We start from the raw sequence: 21,551 nt of genomic DNA, 5'->3' as shown, positions 1-21,551 counted from the left end.
CCACCCACTAGCCAGATCTCCATCGGTTGCTAGTAGGGACTTGGCTGCCCCTACCTACCTTTGTACTGGCTAAAATGCACCCACGCATTCTAAAATCCTCTTCTCAATTCTCATACTTCGGACCTCGGTCCTCCAAAGGCGTCCACCAACAGTGTTTTGAGGCCACAGCAATGGCATTATGGGCTATGCAAATGTCATATAACATAGCATAACAAATGTGGAGCAAAGGCAAGCAGGCTTCTCTGCTCACTGTGTTAGGACAGAGATAGATCCCTGGTTTCCTGTCTTGCCCAAGATTTCTTCTTGTTTTCTCACCCATTCCTCTCTGCCCTTATGATAGCCTCACCACTGTCCCTCTCTCGTAACCTCTTCCCACTATCAGTCTGTGGGAGGAGTGCCCTCCTGGGCCTGACTTGGCTCTCTGGAACCTGCCTCCACTGTCTGACTAATCTCTCCTCCAATCCTCTTCTTGTAGTTTCTTTCTCTTAACTCTTCCTTCCACCCCACTAGCTCTTGCACTCATACTCTAAACAATCATTACACACTTCCTCTTTTTTTGTGCATCTGGGCTTCAACCCATCTTCTCCAGCCTCTCCTACCCCTCTGGAGTCTCACCTTAAAACCTGCATCTACAAAACAATGGACTACATTATTCCTAGACATTCAACTCCAGTACCCACCAACCCTGCCGCCTCCTCCTGGCATTAATAAACATCTTTCTGATATCCTTTTTTCATTCTGCTGTAAACACTTTCTTCCTCTTGCTACCACGTTTACTTCTACCACTCGCTGTTACTATGTCCTTCCTGTCACTACAGACTTCACTTCTACCAGTTGTTGCCACCTCCTTCGTGTAATACCGCCTCCACTTCCCCGACCTATTGCCATCTCTGTCCTTTCACTGTGCCACTTACACTTCTAAGTCCCGTTAGTTCCTCCCTCCAATACCACTTTCGCTTTCAATAATCTTTTCCATTAATTCTTTACTCACCAGCCTTCTCCTTCTCTCCCCCTCTACTCCTAGATCTCGCCAACTTCCTCTGTCACTCCAGCCTCTCTCTCCTCTAATTACTTTCCTTGCCCACCTCCTCCAGAATCATGTCTTCTCTTCCAGTCACTCCGCTGTAGCTCCTCTCTTCAAATACCCCCAGCTCCATAAATTCCAATCTTCCTGCCAGACTGGAGTTGTGTGCTTTTATACGGTCTTCTTCCCTCCCCCTGGGAAATAACTTTTAGTAACAGACTGCACCTGGGCCTTGAAAGTCTACGAGGGATGGAATTAGTTGTTGTCCCTGAGCACACCCACGCTTGAGCATAGAGGGGGGTGCACTTTTATAACTGCTCTCTCCTCCATCTTGGAGATCAGGAATCCCTATGTGATCCTCCCCTGTGCTGCTTGAGCTGTGCTTGGATATACTACTGAAAACACGCTGGGCATTCTTTATACACTCTTCAATTTTATGAATAGTCTGCATGCTGGGGGAACTTGCAACATTATACCATCAGTGGAAAAACGTTGTCATGAGACAATGCTGTAGTAGCATTTATTTCCCTGTCATGCAATCCCTGGTCAGAAATCCATGGGCTTGCAACATTGTATTCACAGTTTTAACAAGGTTGCAGTACACACTACGCTTGTCTAATGAGGAACCTTTTTGTTTCCTTAAGGGGAAAGGAACCTTTTTCTACGCTGAAGCTGGAAGTTTGTTTAAAGAGAGTTGCAGGTCTTTCATTGGGGAAGGAGGTGCCTTGTCATTCCCCTGCAAGGTCTCTACAGATGTTTGGGCAGGGGGTAGGACTTCCATTACTAACCTGTCCTTGTGTATTGGTGGGTTGGGGAGAGTCTAGACCCCCAGGACTAACCTGGGGTGAGGTCTTGTGATTGTCCCCTGCCATGTGACTGGAACCAAGGTGGGGTAGGGTGAGCAGAGTATCCTCGTCATTCTGTCTCTGGAACCAATAGTCACTGGTTCGGCCACTGGTTCGCCATCCAAGCCTCTGAGTCACCATGTTGGTGCTCCCCACATCCAATCAGGGGACTTCCTCTCATTATCCAGAAGCAAGTTCCTATCAGGAGATCCCAGTGGGGACTTTCTGCAAGCAGTAGTTACTGGTGATTCATTCATTCTTGGCAAATACTGCTGCTAAGGCCGGGTTGCACCAATTCTTTCAACAACCTGCAGTGTTTTTATGCCTGCTTATCCGTGGCCAGTGCTTAGAAAGCTAGGGAGATTGCCAAATTAGTAATAGCAAAATATTTTGGTGGTCCCACCAGTCGTTGGTTAAATAGAAATAAATCAAATTTTCAAGTACATGGGGGCATACATATTTTTACATATTTTTAAAAGACAGTAATCTGATTTTTACTATTCCAATTTTGAAAAGAAATTGATTAAGAAAAAAGTAATTTTTGCAAATGAATATCATTGAAACATGGATTTTGTGCAAAAATTAGTGCTTCAGGGAAAATTGATTGATAATGTCTTGTCTGCTGTCTGTGTGCCTCATTACGATAGTGGTATATGTTTACATTTTGTAATGGTGCAGCAGCACTTGTTTCTATGGGTTTTATGCCTCTCTAGCGGCATGTTGCAGAACCACAGTCCCTTAACTTCAGATTTTCTTTATTCTGCAATATTTTCCAGCATTAGGTATAAAAAGGGAGGTACCTTTTTAAGGTACTTGCGTCACTTAGCTTATACAACCTTAGTGTTATTTGTGAAAGTCCTTTGGATTAATAACCAAGAGTTTTATTGTCTTTCTCCTGCATGGGGTCTGGCATGGATTCACATGCTCATGAATATTCCCCGTCGTCAGGCTGGAAATTCCCAGTGAAAGAAAAAACGGTCTCATTTTCACTTACAAACTGTATTTCTCTTTTAAACCAATCACTGTCCTCTGGTTCATACTGCCCCCATCCAATGACAGCCCTCCCCCTAAGCAACTCCTCTGGCAGCCATCTTCTAATTTTTACTGCATGCTTCAGTGTTGGGAGGCTTTGAGTTTGCTCTGCGAGCTACTTTTTCGTGTTTTTGGCAGAAAAAGGTTCTATTTTTGTTCAGAAAGAGCCTGTGTGCTCTCTTCTCGATCTGCCGACAGCGAGGATCCATGGTCCGTGAATTTCAGCACGCCTCAAGGGCGAAGATCGGCAAACATTCCAGATGGCCATTTGGCCTATTTCGTGCCGTCTGACCATGACAGAGGAGAAGGAGGGAAGGTCCTTTTCAAACCCTGCACAAAATGCGGGCTACGGAATGTCTTTGTGGAAGACCTGCAATGCCTCTACTGCCTGCATCCGGACCACAAGGAGGTAGACTGCGAGATATGCCTCGGGTTCTCCAAGAAGATGATGAAGGACAGGCACAGTAGACTGGTGGCATGGCTGAATGCCAGGGCCTATGCCCCGGGCTCCGAGCAGGGTCATGCCTCACACAGGACAGGCCTGTCCGAGGAGCGGTCTTCTAAGTCCTTGAGGGTGCCTCATCCGTTAGGGGCCCAAGACAAGGCCAAGAACCACAAGTTCGAGTCCACCAGATTTGCTACGGAAGCTGGTCCCAAGGTGGACCGCCGCGATCAACATCACCCTCCGTCTCCATTGCCAGTCGGCAATCGAGCTCCTCCGCTAAAAGGAAATCATCTAACCCGGCTAAACTGCAGGAGAAGCCAGAGAAGCTGCGGATGGAGGAGAAGAAGGCCGAACAGCCCAGGCAGGCTCAATTGACACAGGATAAGACTTCATCGACGATAGAGTTGGTGGCGGCTGCTATCACAACTGCTAGGGGAGCTGCCCCTTTGAAGGTAGCCCCTGCAGCACTTAAGGTACCCCTGCCCCGAAAGGCGCAACACCACCGTAGTGACTTTGGCGAAGTCTGCTGGCACGCCACAATGGTGGAAACCGGCTCAGGCCCCGGTTCCAGCCCTGCAGGTGGGAAAAAAGGTGCTGGGTGAGGAGGACCCGAAACAGCACTTCCAGGCTGAGGCGCAAGTCATGGAGGTCTCGCCCACGGATGACGAGGACCCGAAGTCATTGCACACAGTCCACTCGGACGTGGAAGAGGAGAATGAAGGTTATGATGGCATAGGGCCTAGTGTTCCGATCCTGCCAGCTCAGCCGAGGGATGTGTCTCTGGACATGCTGGTGACCCTTCACACCTTGGTGTCATAGATCCAGAAGAGGATGCCACTGGGCCCGGTTCCGGTGGTCCCCGAGGACCCCCTTAAGCCTCCAACAAAGAAGAGGCAGCATCTTCCGACACCCCCATTTCAGCCTCCACATCTGCATCGGGCCCCTTCACCCCCAGCAGACGCAGACACGGGGACGGATACGGCCACGACTGCGGAAGACGAGGATATTGTCGCAGCGGACGGGGAGTCTCCGCATTTGGATGTACCACCTAGGGCGTCCCCCCCCCCCGGATGAGGTGGAGTTGTTCCATTCAATGATCGCCTGAGCCTGCGAGCTATTCCAGCTTGTGCCCGTTGAAACCAGGAAAGAGGGTACCAGAGGCATGAGGGCAAGAGGAAGACAATCATGATGGTGCCCTTTCTAGACGACGTGTGGGAAGAGGGCCTGGCCCTCATGAAGAACCCTTGCATGGCTCCGGTCAAACGAGATAGGATGGAGAAGAAGTATCGGGTGCCGGAGTCACCTAAGTGCCTGAGGTCGCAACCATCGCCGGATTCAGTGGTACCAGCGTCCGCGAGGAAACGGTCGGCTAACCCTTCCTCGTCTTTGGTCCCTCCGGACAGCGAGGGGCAGAAGATGGATGCCATGGGAAGGAAGGTAATTTACACTGCAGCGTTCACTATCAAGGCGGCCAACTCACTGGCAATCCTAGCCAAGTATGACAGGTAACTGTGGTACAATCTGGGGCCTATTCTGGAGTTCCTTCTTGACGATAAGTGGATATAGGGAATCGCTCTTTTCCAGGGAGTGCGGGGGAGTAATGTCTGATCAGGCCATTACAGTGGTATTGGACGTCACTGACACGGTTTCCGGCAGATGGGGAACAGGGTCTGTCTTCGTCGACCAGGCTGGATGAAGGCCATGAATTTCTGGCAGGAGATCCAGGCGAATGTGTTGGACATGCCCTTCGATGGAGAGAACTTGTTTGGGAAGGTCGTCAACGAGTCCCTACAGGCCATCAAGGCGGATATGGAGACGGTCTGTTCCCTGGGCACTCTCCAGCAGCAGCACGCTTCTTTTTGCTCCTCCAGGGGAAAGTTGAGCAGGGTCTTCCAAAGGTTTCTCCTCTTCATACCGTCAGCCCTCCAGATCCACAACTCAGGAAGCCTACAGAGGCAGTTCCCAGGCCTACAGTAGCAGAGAACAGCATTGCGTTGCCCGCAAGGCAGGACGCCGTCTCTGAAATAGGCCTGAACCGGCTGAGACGTCAGGCCCCCATGCGTGCACCCCCGGTGGGTGGCCGGCTGACGAAGTTCATCAGCGAGTGGAAGAAGATCACCACTGACAGATGGGTGCTGGGCGCTCTCGCCCAGCGGCACACCCTGGAGTTTCAACGCAGGTGTCCGCGGATCCCTCCAATTACTCGTCAGGAACAGCACACCCCTCAGCTTCTGGAAGAGGTATGGGCCAAGCTGCGAAAAGGGGCGATAGAGATAGTTCCCAAACAGCTGCGGGGCTCCGGAGCCTATTCCACATACTTACTGGTCAGAAAGAAGACAGGGGGCTAAAGACCCATCCTAGACCTGCGACGTCTCAACAAATACCTGAAGTCCCAAAAGTTCAGGATGGTCACGTTGCAACACAAGCTCGGCCAACTGGAGGAGAGAGACTTCTTGACGTCGCTGGACCTGGAGGATGCCCCACGTCCCAATTCACAAGAGACATCACAAGTTGCCACATTTCGTAGTGCAGGAACAGCACTACCAGTTCAAGGCTCTACCGTTCGGATTAAAGTCGGCTCCCATTGTATTCACAAAATGCCTGGCGTTGGTGGCGGCGGCCCATCTACGTCTACTTGGCATACACGTATACTCGTACCTTGACGACTGGCTCATCCGGGCCTGCTCACGGGAGTTGGCCGTCAGACACACAGCGACGACCGTCCAGCTACTGAAGGATCTGGGATTTTCCATCAACTATCCAATGTCCTGCTTAACACCATCGCAGAAAGCTCTGTTCCTGGGCGCCAGACTCAATACAATGTCCTGCCCGGCGTCGCCCTCAGAGAAGAGGGTAGCAGGCCTTCAAGAGAAGGTGCAGTGTCTGTAGTCGACGAAGATAGCCACAGTGCGTTCATCAAGTCGCTGCTCGGCATGATGTCATCCTGCATCTACCTTTTCCAGCTTTGCAGGTTGCAATTGCGACCCCTTCAGGAGTTCCTGGATGCTCACTGGATACAGGTGTCTGGAAGCTTCACGGACAAGATCCCTCTGAATGACGAGTTCCGTCGGGCGATAGGGCACAGGATTTCAGAAACCTCCATACCAGGAGACGGTCACCACGGACACTTCAATGGAAGGCTAGGGAGTCTGTGGCTGCCATAGTGTCATGCCCCGCATTCCTGTTTCTGGACACTTGCGGGTATTTACTTCCAGGTGGAAACTGCCCTGGAGACTGTTTACAGCTCACGGAATCCGCCGCACTACAAGGTCCAGAATTCCGTCTGCTCGCGGTCACGTGAAACGCCCGCAACGTGCCTCGCGTTCTGAAACAGATTCCAGTACTTAGTGTGGCATGTCCCTGTAACGGGTGCTCCTAACACTGACTATTCAGTTCGAGTACTCGATCTACTGTTACTCTGATTCCTGTTTTATTCCTGACCCGGCTTTGTATCAAGGACTATTCTGAACGTCTTTCCCTTCAATTTCTGGCTCCTGGCTCCCTCGGTTGTTTCCCCTGGTTAACGAACCCCTGGCTCCCATTTCGGATTTGTTCTCCGCCTGCTCCCGTATGTTATGGTATTTGGATTTATGCAAGAATAAAAGACCTTCAGTGCTACTCTCTGTTGAAAGCTTCCACGCACATTTCCTTCCCTCGATTGTGCTATCACTATTGCACGAGTTTCCTGCTTCCCTTCCCTTTCAACTATTACACAGAAAATATACAAAGACAGATCCACGGCGCTGCCCGCCTCACAAGAAGACAACGCTCTACATACTGAAGTGATCAAACGGACGCTCTCCTGTTTCTGGTGGTCACTCCCTGGATTGGTTACACTTGGGGACGCTCTGCTGAATACACTTGGGGACGCTCTGCTGAATGCACTTGGGGATTATTTTGGACACTTGCCGTTCGGGTTAGGTGGACCATTGCACAGACTTCCTTCAACTGGAACTTCCATTTTCTATCATCAAGTCAACATCCTACTACACTCTCTTAGGTTACGGGACTTCCTGTCTTGCTAAGCAGGTAAGAGGGTGCAAGTACGGGGGGAAGGAACAAGTGCTGTATGTTCGTACCTCTTTGGCTGCTATCTTGAACTCTCCGTTTCCTTGTTCCCTTAGCTCTGTTGTCGCTGCTCCTGCCTTTCCACTTAAGCCCCTGGCCTGTTAGTTGGTATACTTTCTACAGGCTGCGCTCTTGGGGGGAAAGTCTTGTGCAAACATCGCGTTCAAGATATCCCAGAACCATCTTGGTTATAGTCCAGGACGTCCCAGAGTGAAGGGGTTCCAAAAGTGGATGCTGACCTTGTATCCTTTAACAATCTGTATCCTTTTCCAAAATTGCGTAAAAGTTGTGACAGATTTAGGAGCCTATTAATTTTGCCTATCGGTTATGGAAACTGGAGCGGATCCAATGGCTGCTTTAATGCAAGCCTTTGCGACCTTACGCACCGATATGGCATCTGCTAATGCGACTCTCCATCAACGTATGGATGTACTACAGAGTTTTGTGCAGCCCTTACCCCCCGATGAGGAGTTCGGTGATGCTGCTGCTGCAGCAGCCCCTCCTGTACCCCAGGCACAATCTTCCGCACCCATTGTGCTTCCTGGACCGTTCCCTTTGGCCCCTCCAGAACGCTTCTATGGAGATCCTAAGACTTATCGGACCTTTGTAAATCAATGCCGTCTGCATTTTCTTTGCCGACCACTGGCATTTCCTGACGCTGTTACCAAAGCAGCGTTTCTCCTTTCGCATCTGGGAGGAACAGCAGCGGCTTGGGCTAACCCTTTACTCGAAGCCAATGATCCAGCCCTATATAATTTTGATGCCCTTATTCAGTCTATGAATAGCGTATTCGATATGCGTTACAAGGCACAAACCTCGGACCTCGAATTCCTTGCTATCAGTCAAGGCAAATCAGACCTTCTGTCTTACCTCGCTCGCTTTAATCAATTAGCAGCAGAAACCACCTGGCCCGAACAGAAGAAGGCAGCTGTCTTCTATAAGGGTCTTTCGGATGAGTTAAAAGACACCTTATCAGTAGTACCGGCTTTACCAACCGGCTTCCCAGAATTGTTGGACTTGGTCCTACAAGTCGACGCTCGGCTGCGGCAAAGACGTGGCGAACGGCGTAGTCCTGACCTTCGCCTCTCAGTCAAGTCAGAAACGACTCCGACTACTTCCTCAGGTGAAGCCGAGCCGATGCAAATAGGGGCCATCAGAGGTCATTTAACCAAAGCCGAACGAGAACGGCGTATGGTTAACAACCTATGCTTCTATTGCGGTCAATCTGGCCATTTCATTCGTGCATGTCCTAAGAGACCTGTTAAGGTAGCGGGAAACGCCAAGACTCGTCCTTAAACCGAGCCCTAAGGATGAGTCGCCATATGGATGGCTCGGACCAATGCCCTTCCTCCTCACACATCTATCTTGCCATGTGTTTTGTCCTCCCTGGTGTTGAGCCCTTCACAAGTCCAGTTATGATCGATTCAGGGGCTAGCGGAAACTATATGGACATACAATTAGCTCAACACCATGGCATACCGGTGGTTCCTAAAAAAAGACCTGAGGAAGTACATGCAGTGGATGGTTCTCATCTGGTGTCCGGATGGATAACGGAACAGACTGTCCCACTTTGCATGTCTACCTCCGAAGACCACATTGAGCAAATAGTTTTCAACCTAATTTCAGCCCCTCAGTTTGGGATCATTCTTGGTCTTTCTTGGCTCCGGACTCATAACCCTATGATTGATTGGGTCAAACAAACAGTGCATTTCTCTTCTGCGTTTTGTACCCAACATTGCTCTCGAAGCCCCGGTGTGACGCCTTCGTCTCCCTGTTTGGCTTTGGTGTCTAATGTCTCCTCTGTTAATGCCACGCTGGGAGACCCAAATCCCGAACTACCAGCAGTATACACAAACTTTTCCGATGTGTTCGATAAAGGGCTATCAGAAAAACTCCCTCCACATCGTTGTTATGATTGCCCCATTGATTTGGTACCTGGGGCAGTGGTACCTCATGGTCGTGTTTACTCCCTGACCCGGAACGAAGAAGAACACCTGAAAGAGTATGTGGAGAAGGCATTGCGTTTGGGATATATTCGACCTTCCCGGTCCCCTGCTGCCTCTCCCATCTTTTTCGTACCGAAAAAGGAGGGGGATCTGCGCCCTTGCGTGGATTACAGAGCCTTGAACAAGATAACAGTCAAGAACCAGTACCCGTTACCCCTCATAACGGAACTGCTTGATAAGATGACATCCTCCACTATTTTTACCAAATTAGATCTCAGAGGGGCATATAATTTGGTGAGGATACGAAACGGGGACGAATGGAAAACCGCTTTCAAAACAAAGTTTGGGCTATATGAGTATTGCGTCATGCCATTCGGACTTTGTAACGCTCCGGCCACATTCCAACACTTTGTTAATGATATTTTTGGAGACATGCTAGATTGCTATGTGGTGATCTACTTAGATGATATCTTGATCTTCTCGGATTCACTCACTCAACATATCCAACACGTTCGCTCTGTATTGCAGCGTTTACGTACACACTCTCTCTATGCCAAATTGGAAAAATGTGTATTTCATGCATCATCAGTTGAGTTCTTGGGGTTTCAGATATCTGCGAAAGGGGTGCTCATGTGTACTTCCAAGGTTAAAGCAGTAAGGGACTGGCCAGTCCCAGATTCTGTAAAGGCACTTCAATCTTTTCTGGGTTTCTCGAACTTTTATAGGCGCTTTATTGCCTCATTTTCTGAGATAGTAGCGCCCTTGACCCGTCTCACCAGCCCGAAGATTCCATTCCTTTGGGATTACGAAGCCCAGTCGGCCTTTGAGGCATTAAAAGAGGCCTTTACTACTGCTCCCGTTCTGCAGCACCCAAACCCTTCCCTTCCGTTTATAGTGGAGGCAGACGCATCCGCTATCGCGGTGGGGGCCATTTTGTCACAGATCTGCCCCACTACACAGCAACTGCATCCAGTGGCTTATTTTTACCGTAAACTATCTCAAGCCGAACGCAATTACACTGTTATGGAGAGGGAACTCCTAGCAATTCGAGCAGCTTTTAAGGAGTGGAGACACCACCTTCTGGGTGCTCGACATCCAGTAACTGTGTACACCGACCATCGGAATTTACAGGCTCTTTCACACGCAAAATGTACCAATGCTCGACAAATACGTTGGCATTTATTTTTCACGTTATTTGACTTCACAGTTACTTATCGCCCTGGACCTCTACACGGAAAGGCAGATGCCTTATCCCGTGTCGGGACCGATTTTGACACCCGGGAATCGGTTACCTCTATGCTACCTTCGGGTTCAGTCATTTGTGTTTGTTCGGTCTCCCCCTCACTTCTGGATCAAGTTCGACAGTGGGCCAAAGAACATGCCTCTTATCTTGATACCTTGGGTGCCCAGATTGTCACGGGTCTTCCTTATGTTCATGGTCTTTTATACTTACCTGACAGCCACACCAGACGGAAGGCTTTGGAATGGGCCCATGATACCCCGTTAGCTGCACATCCAGGTCAGCTTAAAACCTATGACCTGTTACATCGATGGTGCTGGTGGCCAGGTATGAAGAAGGACACCGCGTCATACGTATCTACGTGTGCGATATGTGTACAATGTAAAAGGCAACCAGGGAGACCCTTCGGTCTATTGATGAACATGCCACTTCCTCCACATCCCTGGCATACGGTTTCACTCGACTTTGTAGTAGAACTGCCCTTGGTTAGGGGAATGTCAACGGTGCTTGTGGTGGTGGATGTATTCACAAAGATGGCACGATTTATACCATGCTCAGGTATACCCACCGCCTCATCATTGGCTACTCTTTTTTTTGATCATGTGGTACGCTTCTTCGGACTACCCACAATCATGATTTCTGACCGGGGTACGCAATTTACTTCGCGGTTCTGGAAAGCCCTTACCCATTCTTTTGGTATTGATGCACGGCTTTCGTCATCCTATCATCCTCAAACGGACGGACAAACCGAACGCACAAATGGCACCATGGAACAATACCTTCGTTGCCTGTGCTTGCAACATCAGACAAATTGGTTATCCGTTCTGGGAACAGCGGAGTTTGCTTATAACAACTCTCGACATACTTCAACAGGATGTTCCCCGTTTTACGCCTTGTATGGATTACATCCAAGGATCCTTCCACCTGTCTTGCCTTCCTTGGACCAAATCCCTGCTGCAAAAACCACGAGGGACACTCTGGTTGCTATACGGGATTCCGTTATGTTACATCTACAAGCTGCCCAGTCCCGGGCAAAGACGCAAGCGGACAAACATCGGTCGCCTGCCCCCTCCTATGCACCGGGTGATCGTGCCTGGCTGGCAACTAAACATCTCAACATTCGGGGTAAACGGAAACTCATGCCTCGTTATGTAGGTCCATACAAGATCCTTTCTTGTCTCAATCCTGTTGCTGTCCGTTTGAACATACCATCCCATTGGCGGATTCACCCAGTCTTCCACGTATCCCTGCTCCGTCCTTTTATACCTGGCACTCGGCTTCCTGTTGCCCCTGCTCCAATTATTGTACAGGGTGAAGATGAATATGAAGTACGTGCTATATTGGACTCCCGTCTGCGTCGCGGAGTGCGTTTCTACCTGATTGATTGGAAGGGTTACGGTCCTGAAGATAGGACTTGGGAACCGGCCTCAAATCTGCATGCACCCCGACTCTTGCGGGCCTTTTGGTTGGAAAGACTGCGTGCCCGCAGGGGTGGTCGTCCTTTGCGGGTGGGTACTGTCATGCCCCGCATTCCTGTTTCTGGACACTTGCGGGTATTTACTTCCAGGTGGAAACTGCCCTGGAGACTGTTTACAGCTCACGGAATCCGCCGCACTACAAGGTCCAGAATTCCGTCTGCTCGCGGTCACGTGAAACGCCCGCAACGTGCCTCGTGTTCTGAAACAGATTCCAGTACTTAGTGTGGCGTGTCCCTGTAACGGGTGCTCCTAAAACTGACTATTCAGTTCGAGTACTCGATCTACTGTTACTCTGATTCCTGTTTTATTCCTGACCCGGCTTTGTATCAAGGACTATTCTGAACGTCTTTCCCTTCAATTTCTGGCTCCTGGCTCCCTCGGTTGTTTCCCCTGGTTAACGAACCCCTGACTCCCATTTCGGATTTGTTCTCCGCCTGCTCCCGTATGTTATGGTATTTGGATTTATGCAAGAATAAAAGACCTTCAGTGCTACTCTCTGTTGAAAGCTTCCACGCACGTTTCCTTCCCTCTATTGTGCTATCACTATTGCACGAGTTTCCTGCTTCCCTTCCCTTTCAACTATTACACAGAAAATATACAAAGACAGATCCACGGCGCTGCCCGCCTCACAAGAAGACAACGCTCTACATACTGAAGTGATCAAACGGACGCTCTCCTGTTTCTGGTGGTCACTCCCTGGATTGGTTACACTTGGGGACGCTCTGCTGAATACACTTGGGGACGCTCTGCTGAATGCACTTGGGGATTATTTTGGACACTTGCCGTTCGGGTTAGGTGGACCATTGCACAGACTTCCTTCAACTGGAACTTCCATTTTCTATCATCAAGTCAACATCCTACTACACTCTCTTAGGTTACGGGACTTCCTGTCTTGCTAAGCAGGTAAGAGGGTGCAAGTACGGGGGGAAGGAACAAGTGCTGTATGTTCGTACCTCTTTGGCTGCTATCTTGAACTCTCCGTTTCCTTGTTCCCTTAGCTCTGTTGTCGCTGCTCCTGCCTTTCCACTTAAGCCCCTGGCCTGTTAGTTGGTATACTTTCTACAGGCTGCGCTCTTGGGGGGAAAGTCTTGTGCAAACATCGCGTTCAAGATATCCCAGAACCATCTTGGTTATAGTCCAGGACGTCCCAGAGTGAAGGGGTTCCAAAAGTGGATGCTGACCTTGTATCCTTTAACAATCTGTATCCTTTTCCAAAATTGCGTAAAAGTTGTGACACATAGGAGAAGGATCTCCATATCAACATCCTTGAGCTATGGGTTGTGTTCTGGGCCCTCAAATCATTTCTTACGTCTCTGAAGGGCAAGATGGTGAGGATCTTCACGGATTGCACCACCACCATGTTCTACATCAGGAAACAGGAGGGCACTCAATCCCCAGCGCTCGCAGGACTTGTGGCGCTGAGCTGTCAGACAAGGGATGTTCCTCGTCCCTCTTCACCTAGCTAGAGTCAATCTCAGAGTGCCTCAGCAGGGAATCGCGCTCCTGCCACAAGTGGGAACGTCGGCAGGATCAGGTGCACCGCATTTTCACCAAGTGGGGCAGGCCACAGATCGACCAGTTTGCAACAGAGTCGAATTCCGAATGAGAGACGTTTGCCAGCAGATTCCCCCAGCCAAGGAGCCTAGGGGATGCGCTATCCTTCCCATGGGAAGTGCTGTTTCTGTACACGTTTCCTCTGCTCCCTCTCCTGCTACGCCCTCTCCTGCTACGATTCATCAATACACTCAGACAGTGTCAATGCAGGATGATACTCATGGCCCTGGCTTGGCCGAGGCCGATTTTCTACCCGGACCATCTCAGCCTGTTAGCGTCGCCTCCGGTCAAGCTGGCAGTGGTTCTGTATCTTCTCATCAGATGAGGGGGCACATTTCTGCATCACTACCCAGGATCACTGAACCTGGGGGCTTGCCTCCTGCAGCCGTAGAGTTTGGAAGATACGAGTTGCCAGCGGACTGCAGGGAGGTCCTCGCCAAGGCCATATCATCGTCGACCTTGAAGTGCTATGGTCCCAAGTGGAGGCATTTCACTACATGGTGCCGGTCGCAGAAGATTACCCCTTTGAGGGTCACAGCCCCAAGATCCTGCCATACTTGCCAAGGCCGGACTGGTGCACGCCTCTATCAGGGTGCATCTGGTGGCTATCTCCTGCTACACCAGATCACCAGGAAGATCTTCACTTTGGTCCCACCAATTTATTGGTGGGACCTTAAAGTCCTAACAGTCCTAAAGTCCAAGTTCCTTAAAGGACTTTTTGGATCTTTTCTGCCGGTGAAGGCTCCTGCCCAGATGTGGGAACTCAACATGGTTCTGACAAGGGTCATGGGGGGCCCCCTTCGAGCCTCTGCATCAGGCCCTGCTCAAGTTTCTCTCGTGGAAAATTGCTTTTTTTGTGACCATCACCTCTGCCAGGAAGGTAGGTGAGATCCAGGCCCTATCCTGTAAATAGCCTTACCTGACTTTCCACAAATTGAGGGTGGTGGTGCGTACGCATCCCTCGTTCATGCCGAAGGTTCCGTCAGAATTCCACCTCAACGAGCCTTTGGTGTTACCTGTTTTTTTCCCGAAACCTTTTCGCCGGCAGAAAGGGCCTTGCACTCGCTGGACATTGCTCGTGCCCTGAAATTCTACATGACACGCACAAAGAGTTTTCGGAAGACTTCACAGCTGTTCGTGAACTTTGGTACTGTGAACCATGTGACGGCCTTGTCCAAGGCTTCCATTTCAAGCTTGCTCTCCGGCTGCATCACACACTGTCGTCTGTTGGCTAATAGACAGCACACTGGCCGTCCGAGAGCCCACTCCACCAGAGTGATCGCTGCGACAACAGCGTTCTTGTCTGGTGTGCCCCTGCTCGACATCTGCAGGGCTGCTACGTGGAGGTCCAAACATACTTTGCGAAATTCTACTGCGTCGACAGGGATTCCAGGGAGGAGTCCAGAGTCAGACAAGCAGTGCTACGCAACCTGTTTGCTTGAGATGAGTCTGTTCCAGGGATAAGTGTATTTGCTTCTGTTGAGCCTTGCCACCTCCTATGGTTGTGTAATGTTGTATTGCTATGTATTCGTTATTCATGAACATGTGAATCCATGCCAGACCCCAAGCTGGAGAAGGAACAAGTTACTTACCTGTAACTATTGTTCTCTAGTGTGGGTCTGGCATGGATTCACATGCAAGCCCTCCCTCCGTACCCTCTGTGGCTCTTCTTGGTCATACTGCCACTTTACGTGCTTACCAAATCTGAAGATGGCTGCCAGAGGAAGGACTTAGGGAGAGGGCTGTCATTGGATGGGGGCAGTATGACCCAGATGACAGTGATTGGTTTAAAGGAGAACTACAGTTTATAAGTGAAAGTGAAACTGTTATTTCTTTTACCGAGCATTCCCAGCCTGATGACAGGGAATATTCATGAGCATGTGAATCCATGTTAGACAGACTCATGCTGGAGAGCAATAGTTACAGGCAAGTAACTTGTTCCTTATCATAACCTGAGGGCAAGTTATCATATTGAAAACCTGTGCTTTATGTGTCTGTGTGCAAAATCGATTTGTGAGAGTACTTTCAATTGTTTTGACTGAATAAAACCTATGGATGTCAGGTGTCAGTCAAACCTGCCATAGATATTTCTTTTTGGTGTTGTAACTATTACTACATATGTTTGTTCCTTTACAGGTCTAGCTTCAAGCAGTCTTTAGAGGCGCTGCCTCAACTTTCCAGTGGAGCTGATAAAAAGTAAGTTCCTAAAAGTGGTCACCAACGTATGCCCATAGCAGAAAACATCATGACCTCACTTTTAAGGAGGTGTCGAGTCATGGTATGCACACATCCTGGGAGTGAATGGTATCCACATGTTACAAATTCATTGTATGCCCATTTTGCAATAATTCATAGTATGAAGTTTTCTGGGGAATTAGGGGGGGATAGTTTGGAGGGAGATGTGTGTGTGTGTGTGTGTGTGTGTGTGTACACACATTGAGAATAGGCACGTTCACACATCTATACAATTGTCATTGCAGATTTTCAGGAATGTTTGGTACACATAAATATGGATATCCATTATATGTACATATCTGAATAACCCCTATAGAGGCAGTCATTACATGTACTAATCTTTAGATTAAATGGTGTGTACAATCTTGAGTGGACTACCATATCCTAGACCCTCCACTGACAGCGATATGTCTGCCCCCAAACCCCAAAAGAAGGGTTCCATGCCATTGGTCTAAAATATTTTTTTTGGATGAGCAACCATTTTAATAGTGCTTATTGCCCACTCCTACCCCATTGCTATCAATTACCTCATCAGCATTCACAGGTTATAATATTTAAAGATTTTCTGAATTGGGAAAACATTGTAATGAAAATGGGCAAACTGCTAATACTTAAACGTCTTCCATTATTAATCACACCTTTTGAATGGTTGCAGGTTGCTTGAAGACCTACTCAATGAGTTCAAGAGTGCCATGCATTTGCAGCTAACCTGCTTCCAGACTTCTTCTTCTAGTATGATGAAAACCTAAGGGTTAAAGACTTGCTGGAAACAAGCAGCAGCAGCTCAAAACCTAGCATTTCCTCGGCTTGCTTACGTTTTATATAGTAATCTCTGCTTTAATGCATCTTATTTAAAAATACACTGGTGCCTACTTACTATTGTGTCCAACTTTGAAATATTCCATATTTATCTCCTGTGTCAAATCATTCAATAAAAACATAAAGTCAAAAGCCAACATTTGTATTTATTCAGCTGCCTGTTGAGTTTCTTGTGCTAGTTTTTGTTTATGGTCTTAACTTGGGGTTACTGCTTCCACATTGGTTAATTGTTTATATACATGATGCAAAGTTACTCTTCAAACAGTTGCCACCTCCAAATCCATTCAGGCAATGTTGCATGTAATTGCTGCTCGCAGTTCGGTCGACTGGCTATTTTCTGTGATTAATACACCAGCCTAAATGAAAGCATTAATTAAATCTTGCAGCTTCCAGGATCTTCACTGTGGAAAGATTGCACCCTTCATTTCACACCGGATTTTAGACCTTATGTAAAAACCCTGGCTATAGCCAGAATTGATGCAGTGATCACTATCCTTTCGGGTCTCCCAACTTTCTCGTTAGCCCCCTTCATAGGGATTCTCCACGTTGCAATTTGTTGGCACTGAAAAATTCACCTTACTCACACAGGGTCATCAGTCCCTACACTAACACTTCACTGATGCAGTTAATTTTGAATTTGAATTTAGCATTACCTACATAGCCATTCACCAGAAACTCAACAAATACCTGGTAGAGAAATTTAAAATTTCAGAAGGTGCATGTGATCTAAACCCACCAAGTTAAAAAATAACAGAACAAAACTTTAAGCATTTGCAATGGGGATCTAGACTAGACTGAGCCCATCACTGCTACTCCAATGCAGTAAGAGCTTCAACATGTATTTTCATCAAGTATCTTCCATATTCTGGAACACAAAACCAACAGTATCCAGAGCTTTGGGGTTGAACAGTGCAAGGTAATTCATTACCTTTCGCACCAACTCTAGTTACCCTGAATGGCTAGAAAAGAGAACGTCATTTTACAGTTCTGTTCAATGGATTGCATTCTCCCACAGATTCCTTATCTTGATAGTTATCCAGCGTTAGCTGCTCGGCAACATTTTAGACCGGGGGCATAGTGCCGCTCGACGTGCCATTTCTCGACAACGGACTTAACATCGGGTGCTGTATAAAAGGATGCTCTACAACCCCTTACCTAAGTTCCTTTTCTCCTCAGATCATATTCTCTTTGAAAGAATTCGATCATATGTCAGTATGTCGGGGTGTAAAGAGTCTGTGTTTAAATACTGCACAAATGTTTTCCACGGGCCTGCACACTATGTGTGTGTGGTGTCTTTTCATCGAGCATGATACAGAGCAATGTGGTTCTTGTCTGGCAATGAATCTGAAGGCGGTAAAGGGACGCTCGGCAAAGGTGGCTCTCAGCAGACGGGCATCAACATCCTTGGCGAAATCTCTTCCAAGATCCTTATAGTTTGGATACCAAAGGGCCTACTCCAGAGAAACATTGAGAATGAGATCGCAACAAGAAGTCCAAAAAAGGTTCCTACTCCCATGGCGAATTTCACCACTCATGGTCGTCGCATAAAAAGAAACGCAGACGCTATTCTAATTCGTTGGATGAAAGGGGTAAGTTGTACCCGGCAGAGGGTGTGTCTAGGGAGGACTTCAAGAACAAAATGCTCAAAGTTTTTAAAAAGGCCTCAGCTGGTACGGCTTTGGCCTCCACACCGCAGATCGATATGCCTCCAATGCGCCTGGTCCATCCGGCTCAAAGACAGCCAAGGCTGGTCGAATGTTCTTGAGCGAAACCCCTAAGGAGAAACCTCCACCTGCGCCGAAACAGTCGGCTGTCCTCTCAGGCCAAGAAGCCCTGCGACTGGCAGAGACCCTGTATGATCGACGTTTCGTACTGGAAACCCAATCTATTATCTTCGACTCAGTCAATTTTTGACGAGGAGGGAAACCCAGTACCATTTGGCTTCGAGCTGATGGGGTGGAGCAGCTTTTGATTTATTACCAGATTTTATGGCGGACCAGGCTAGGTTATTGCAACTGACAGATGGCCTCCACAATGCCAGTGGTTTGGACACATCTCCGGATGTGGTATTCCAGCAACTAAAACCCATACATGCACCCGAACTCCCAATTCCGCACGTTGGTTGCAAGGTTTGTCATGGCTTTGGGGCTTGGCGCACTGTCCAATCCTGGGTCACCCTACGACCTCACTGACATTCTCGACTGAGGGCCAGAGACTGAACAAGCTTTGCCTTTCATTACTGCCATAGCAAATCTGGTCAGTCTTGTGGCAGCATCCGTGTTCGACACTGGCAGTCGCCACAGAGCTTATGAAAAAATATGAACCGGCAAACGGCGACCTTCTGTTTTTGATGACTCACCCGAACCCCGAAGGGTTAGTGGTGCAGTCCGCAGCAGTTGCGTCCCAGCCCTCGACGTTGAACATCCCCACTGATAGGGAGTTGAAAAATATTGACACCTTGGCGAAGAATGTTGTCACCTCTGGCAGCTTGGCTCTTAAAGCTGTAAATGCCTGTTGTGCTTTTTTCTAAATTCTCCCATATATTCTGGAGCACCATTTCAGAAGCATCTGACCACCTCCCCAAGGGACGCTGATGGCAAAGAAATCGCCTGTCAAGCGCTCCAAGGAGGGTTGGATGCGACGAACTGTATGGGACATGCTATGGGTGCTTCAACAGTCTTGCACAGGTATGCTTATTTGAGGGGCTAGAGTTTTTCCCTGAATGGTCCAACGAATATGCTGGCCCTTGCATTTCCTTTGATGGTGAACATCTTTTTGGCCCAAATCCGACAAGTCACAAGAAAAATTCAAGGACTCAAATCTGACGGCTAAATCATTAGGGTTAGCAGTACAGCAACAGCCTTATTGCCTTTGGGTTCAGAGGACGGGGTTACAAGAGGTACTCCACTTTTCTCTGAAGGGTGCAAGCGCCCCAGGCCAAACACGTGCAACGCAGGTACCCATGGCCAGGTAGAGGAGGTTCCCCCGAGCCCCCATGCTTCACCGGTTGTCGGGAGAGTCTCCGGGTACTTTGGCAAATGGTAAGAAATTACTTATGATGCCCGGGGTCCTTCAGTTAATCCCGACAGCCGGAGCTACAAGAAGAGCTGCAGGACCTTCTTTTGAAGAGAGAAGTAGAGGTTGTTCCTGCCGAAGACTACGTTCAGATTGGGACTCGCGTTACATCCTGGTTACCAAGAAAGGGGGAGGACTCTGTCCCATCCTGGACCTCAGGGATTTGAAAATATTTCTGAGGAAGGACCAATTCAGGATGATGACGTTGAGGGAAATTCTCCAGGATCTGCAGTTCCAAGACTGGCTGGTGTCTCTGGACCTTCAAGGCATCTATTTCCACATGCCTATTCACAGGAAGCACAGGTGGTTCCTAAGGTTTGTCATCGGGGAAGCGCATTAACAAATCAAAGTGCTCCCTTTAGCTTGACCTCCGCCCCAGGGTCTTTACCAAGCTGATGGTAGTAGTAGCAGCCCACCTCAGGAGACCTGTTGTCTTTGAGTTTCCATACTTGGACGATTGGCTGATCAGAGCACGGTCGCCGGAACAGATCCAGAGCCATCGCAAGGACACCTATTCACTACGGCATGACTTGGGTTTCTCCCTTATCTTAAACAAATCACAGACTTCACCAGTGCAAAAGCTCCAGTTCATTGAAGCAGTCTTGGACACAGGGGAAGGGAAGACTTTTCCTGCTGAGGAGATAGTGACCAATGTGATACACATGGTTAGTCTCTTCCAAAACTCCAGCAGTCTCCCGATATCGGCTGTCCTGTGCCTTCTGGGCCTTATGGCATCCTGGATTTTCCTGGTGCCGCAGATGAGGCTCTGGATAAGATCACTTGAGTGACTTCTCAGGAGCCAGTGGTTGCAGTACTTCGGCGAGATGTCGGATGTGCTCCAGGTGTCGAGGTCTATGGCGAATGACGTGATCAGGTGCAGCGGCAGGATGAAAATGTTAGCGGGAGAACCTTTCTGGGTGCCATGGCCGGAGGAGCCTGTGGTCACGGACGCCTCACTGAAGTGATGGGGAGCTCATTCCGGCTCTCCCCAGATCAGTGGTCATTGGTTTTAGAAGGAGAAAGGTTACCACATCAATATGCTGGAGCTGCGAGCAATCAGACTGGAGCTGGTGGCTTTTGCGCCTTCTCTGCAGTTGAAACATGTCCTGATGTTAACGGACAACCCAGTTACCATGCACTACCTCACAAGCAGGGAGGCATGAGATCACTGCCTCTGTGCAAGGAGGCCATGCAGCTATGGTTCTGGAAGCTAGAGAATAACAGCTTAGCCTCTGCAGCTCATCTGGCATAGGTGGAGAATGGGTTGGCAGATGCTCCGAGCCGGCCGGGTTCAGTCTCCTACGAGTTAGAGCTTGCCCGGAGATCATTGTAGAGATCTTCACCCGGTGGGGAACCCCGAGCTGTGGATCTGTTTGCGTGGGTGGACAGCACAAAGTGCAAGCAGTTCTGTTTCAGGGAATTTCCCCCCAGGAGGGAATTGGGGGCCACATTTTAGTGGAGTGGGACTTGGACCTCCATTATGCATTCCCGCCTATACCTGTGATCCCTTGGGTTCTCAGAAGTTTGCAGAGATTTAGGGCTCACCTGATTGTGATCGCCCCACACAGGGCTAGGAGGATGTGGTGCTCTGATCTCCTGGAACTAGCCGTATGTCCACCTCTGCGGCTTCCTCAGAGGCTGGACCTCTTGTCACAGCCGGGAGGCAATGTGCTTCACCCGAACCTGCACACTCTCAACCTGCATGTTTGGCTCTTGAGAGGCTTAGGTACTGTAGGAGTGAGCCTCCGATCACCTTAACCCAAAGTAGGCCCACCCACTTAAAGAGCAGG

At 49.0% G+C, this 21,551-nt stretch overlaps 1 protein-coding gene across 1 annotated transcript in view; it reads left to right on the top strand.

The window, feature by feature from the left end:
- The window catches only part of EXOC2 (exocyst complex component 2), a 1,591,413-nt gene extending 1,574,590 nt beyond the window's left edge, over nucleotides 1-16,823 (top strand). Inside the window, exons 27-28 of the mRNA XM_069613520.1 lie at nucleotides 15,769-15,828; nucleotides 16,523-16,823. Of these exons, the coding sequence (XP_069469621.1) occupies nucleotides 15,769-15,828; nucleotides 16,523-16,616 (154 nt within the window). The 3' untranslated portion in view covers nucleotides 16,617-16,823. The remainder of the gene's footprint in view (nucleotides 1-15,768; nucleotides 15,829-16,522) is intronic.
- Nucleotides 16,824-21,551: the final 4,728 nt, after the last annotated feature.

This window comes from Ambystoma mexicanum, chromosome 5p (assembly GCF_040938575.1).
Source record: "Ambystoma mexicanum isolate Mex_15411 chromosome 5p, UKY_AmexF1_1, whole genome shotgun sequence".
NCBI lineage: Eukaryota > Metazoa > Chordata > Amphibia > Caudata > Ambystomatidae > Ambystoma > Ambystoma mexicanum.
This window is presented reverse-complemented; position numbering and strand designations above follow the sequence as displayed.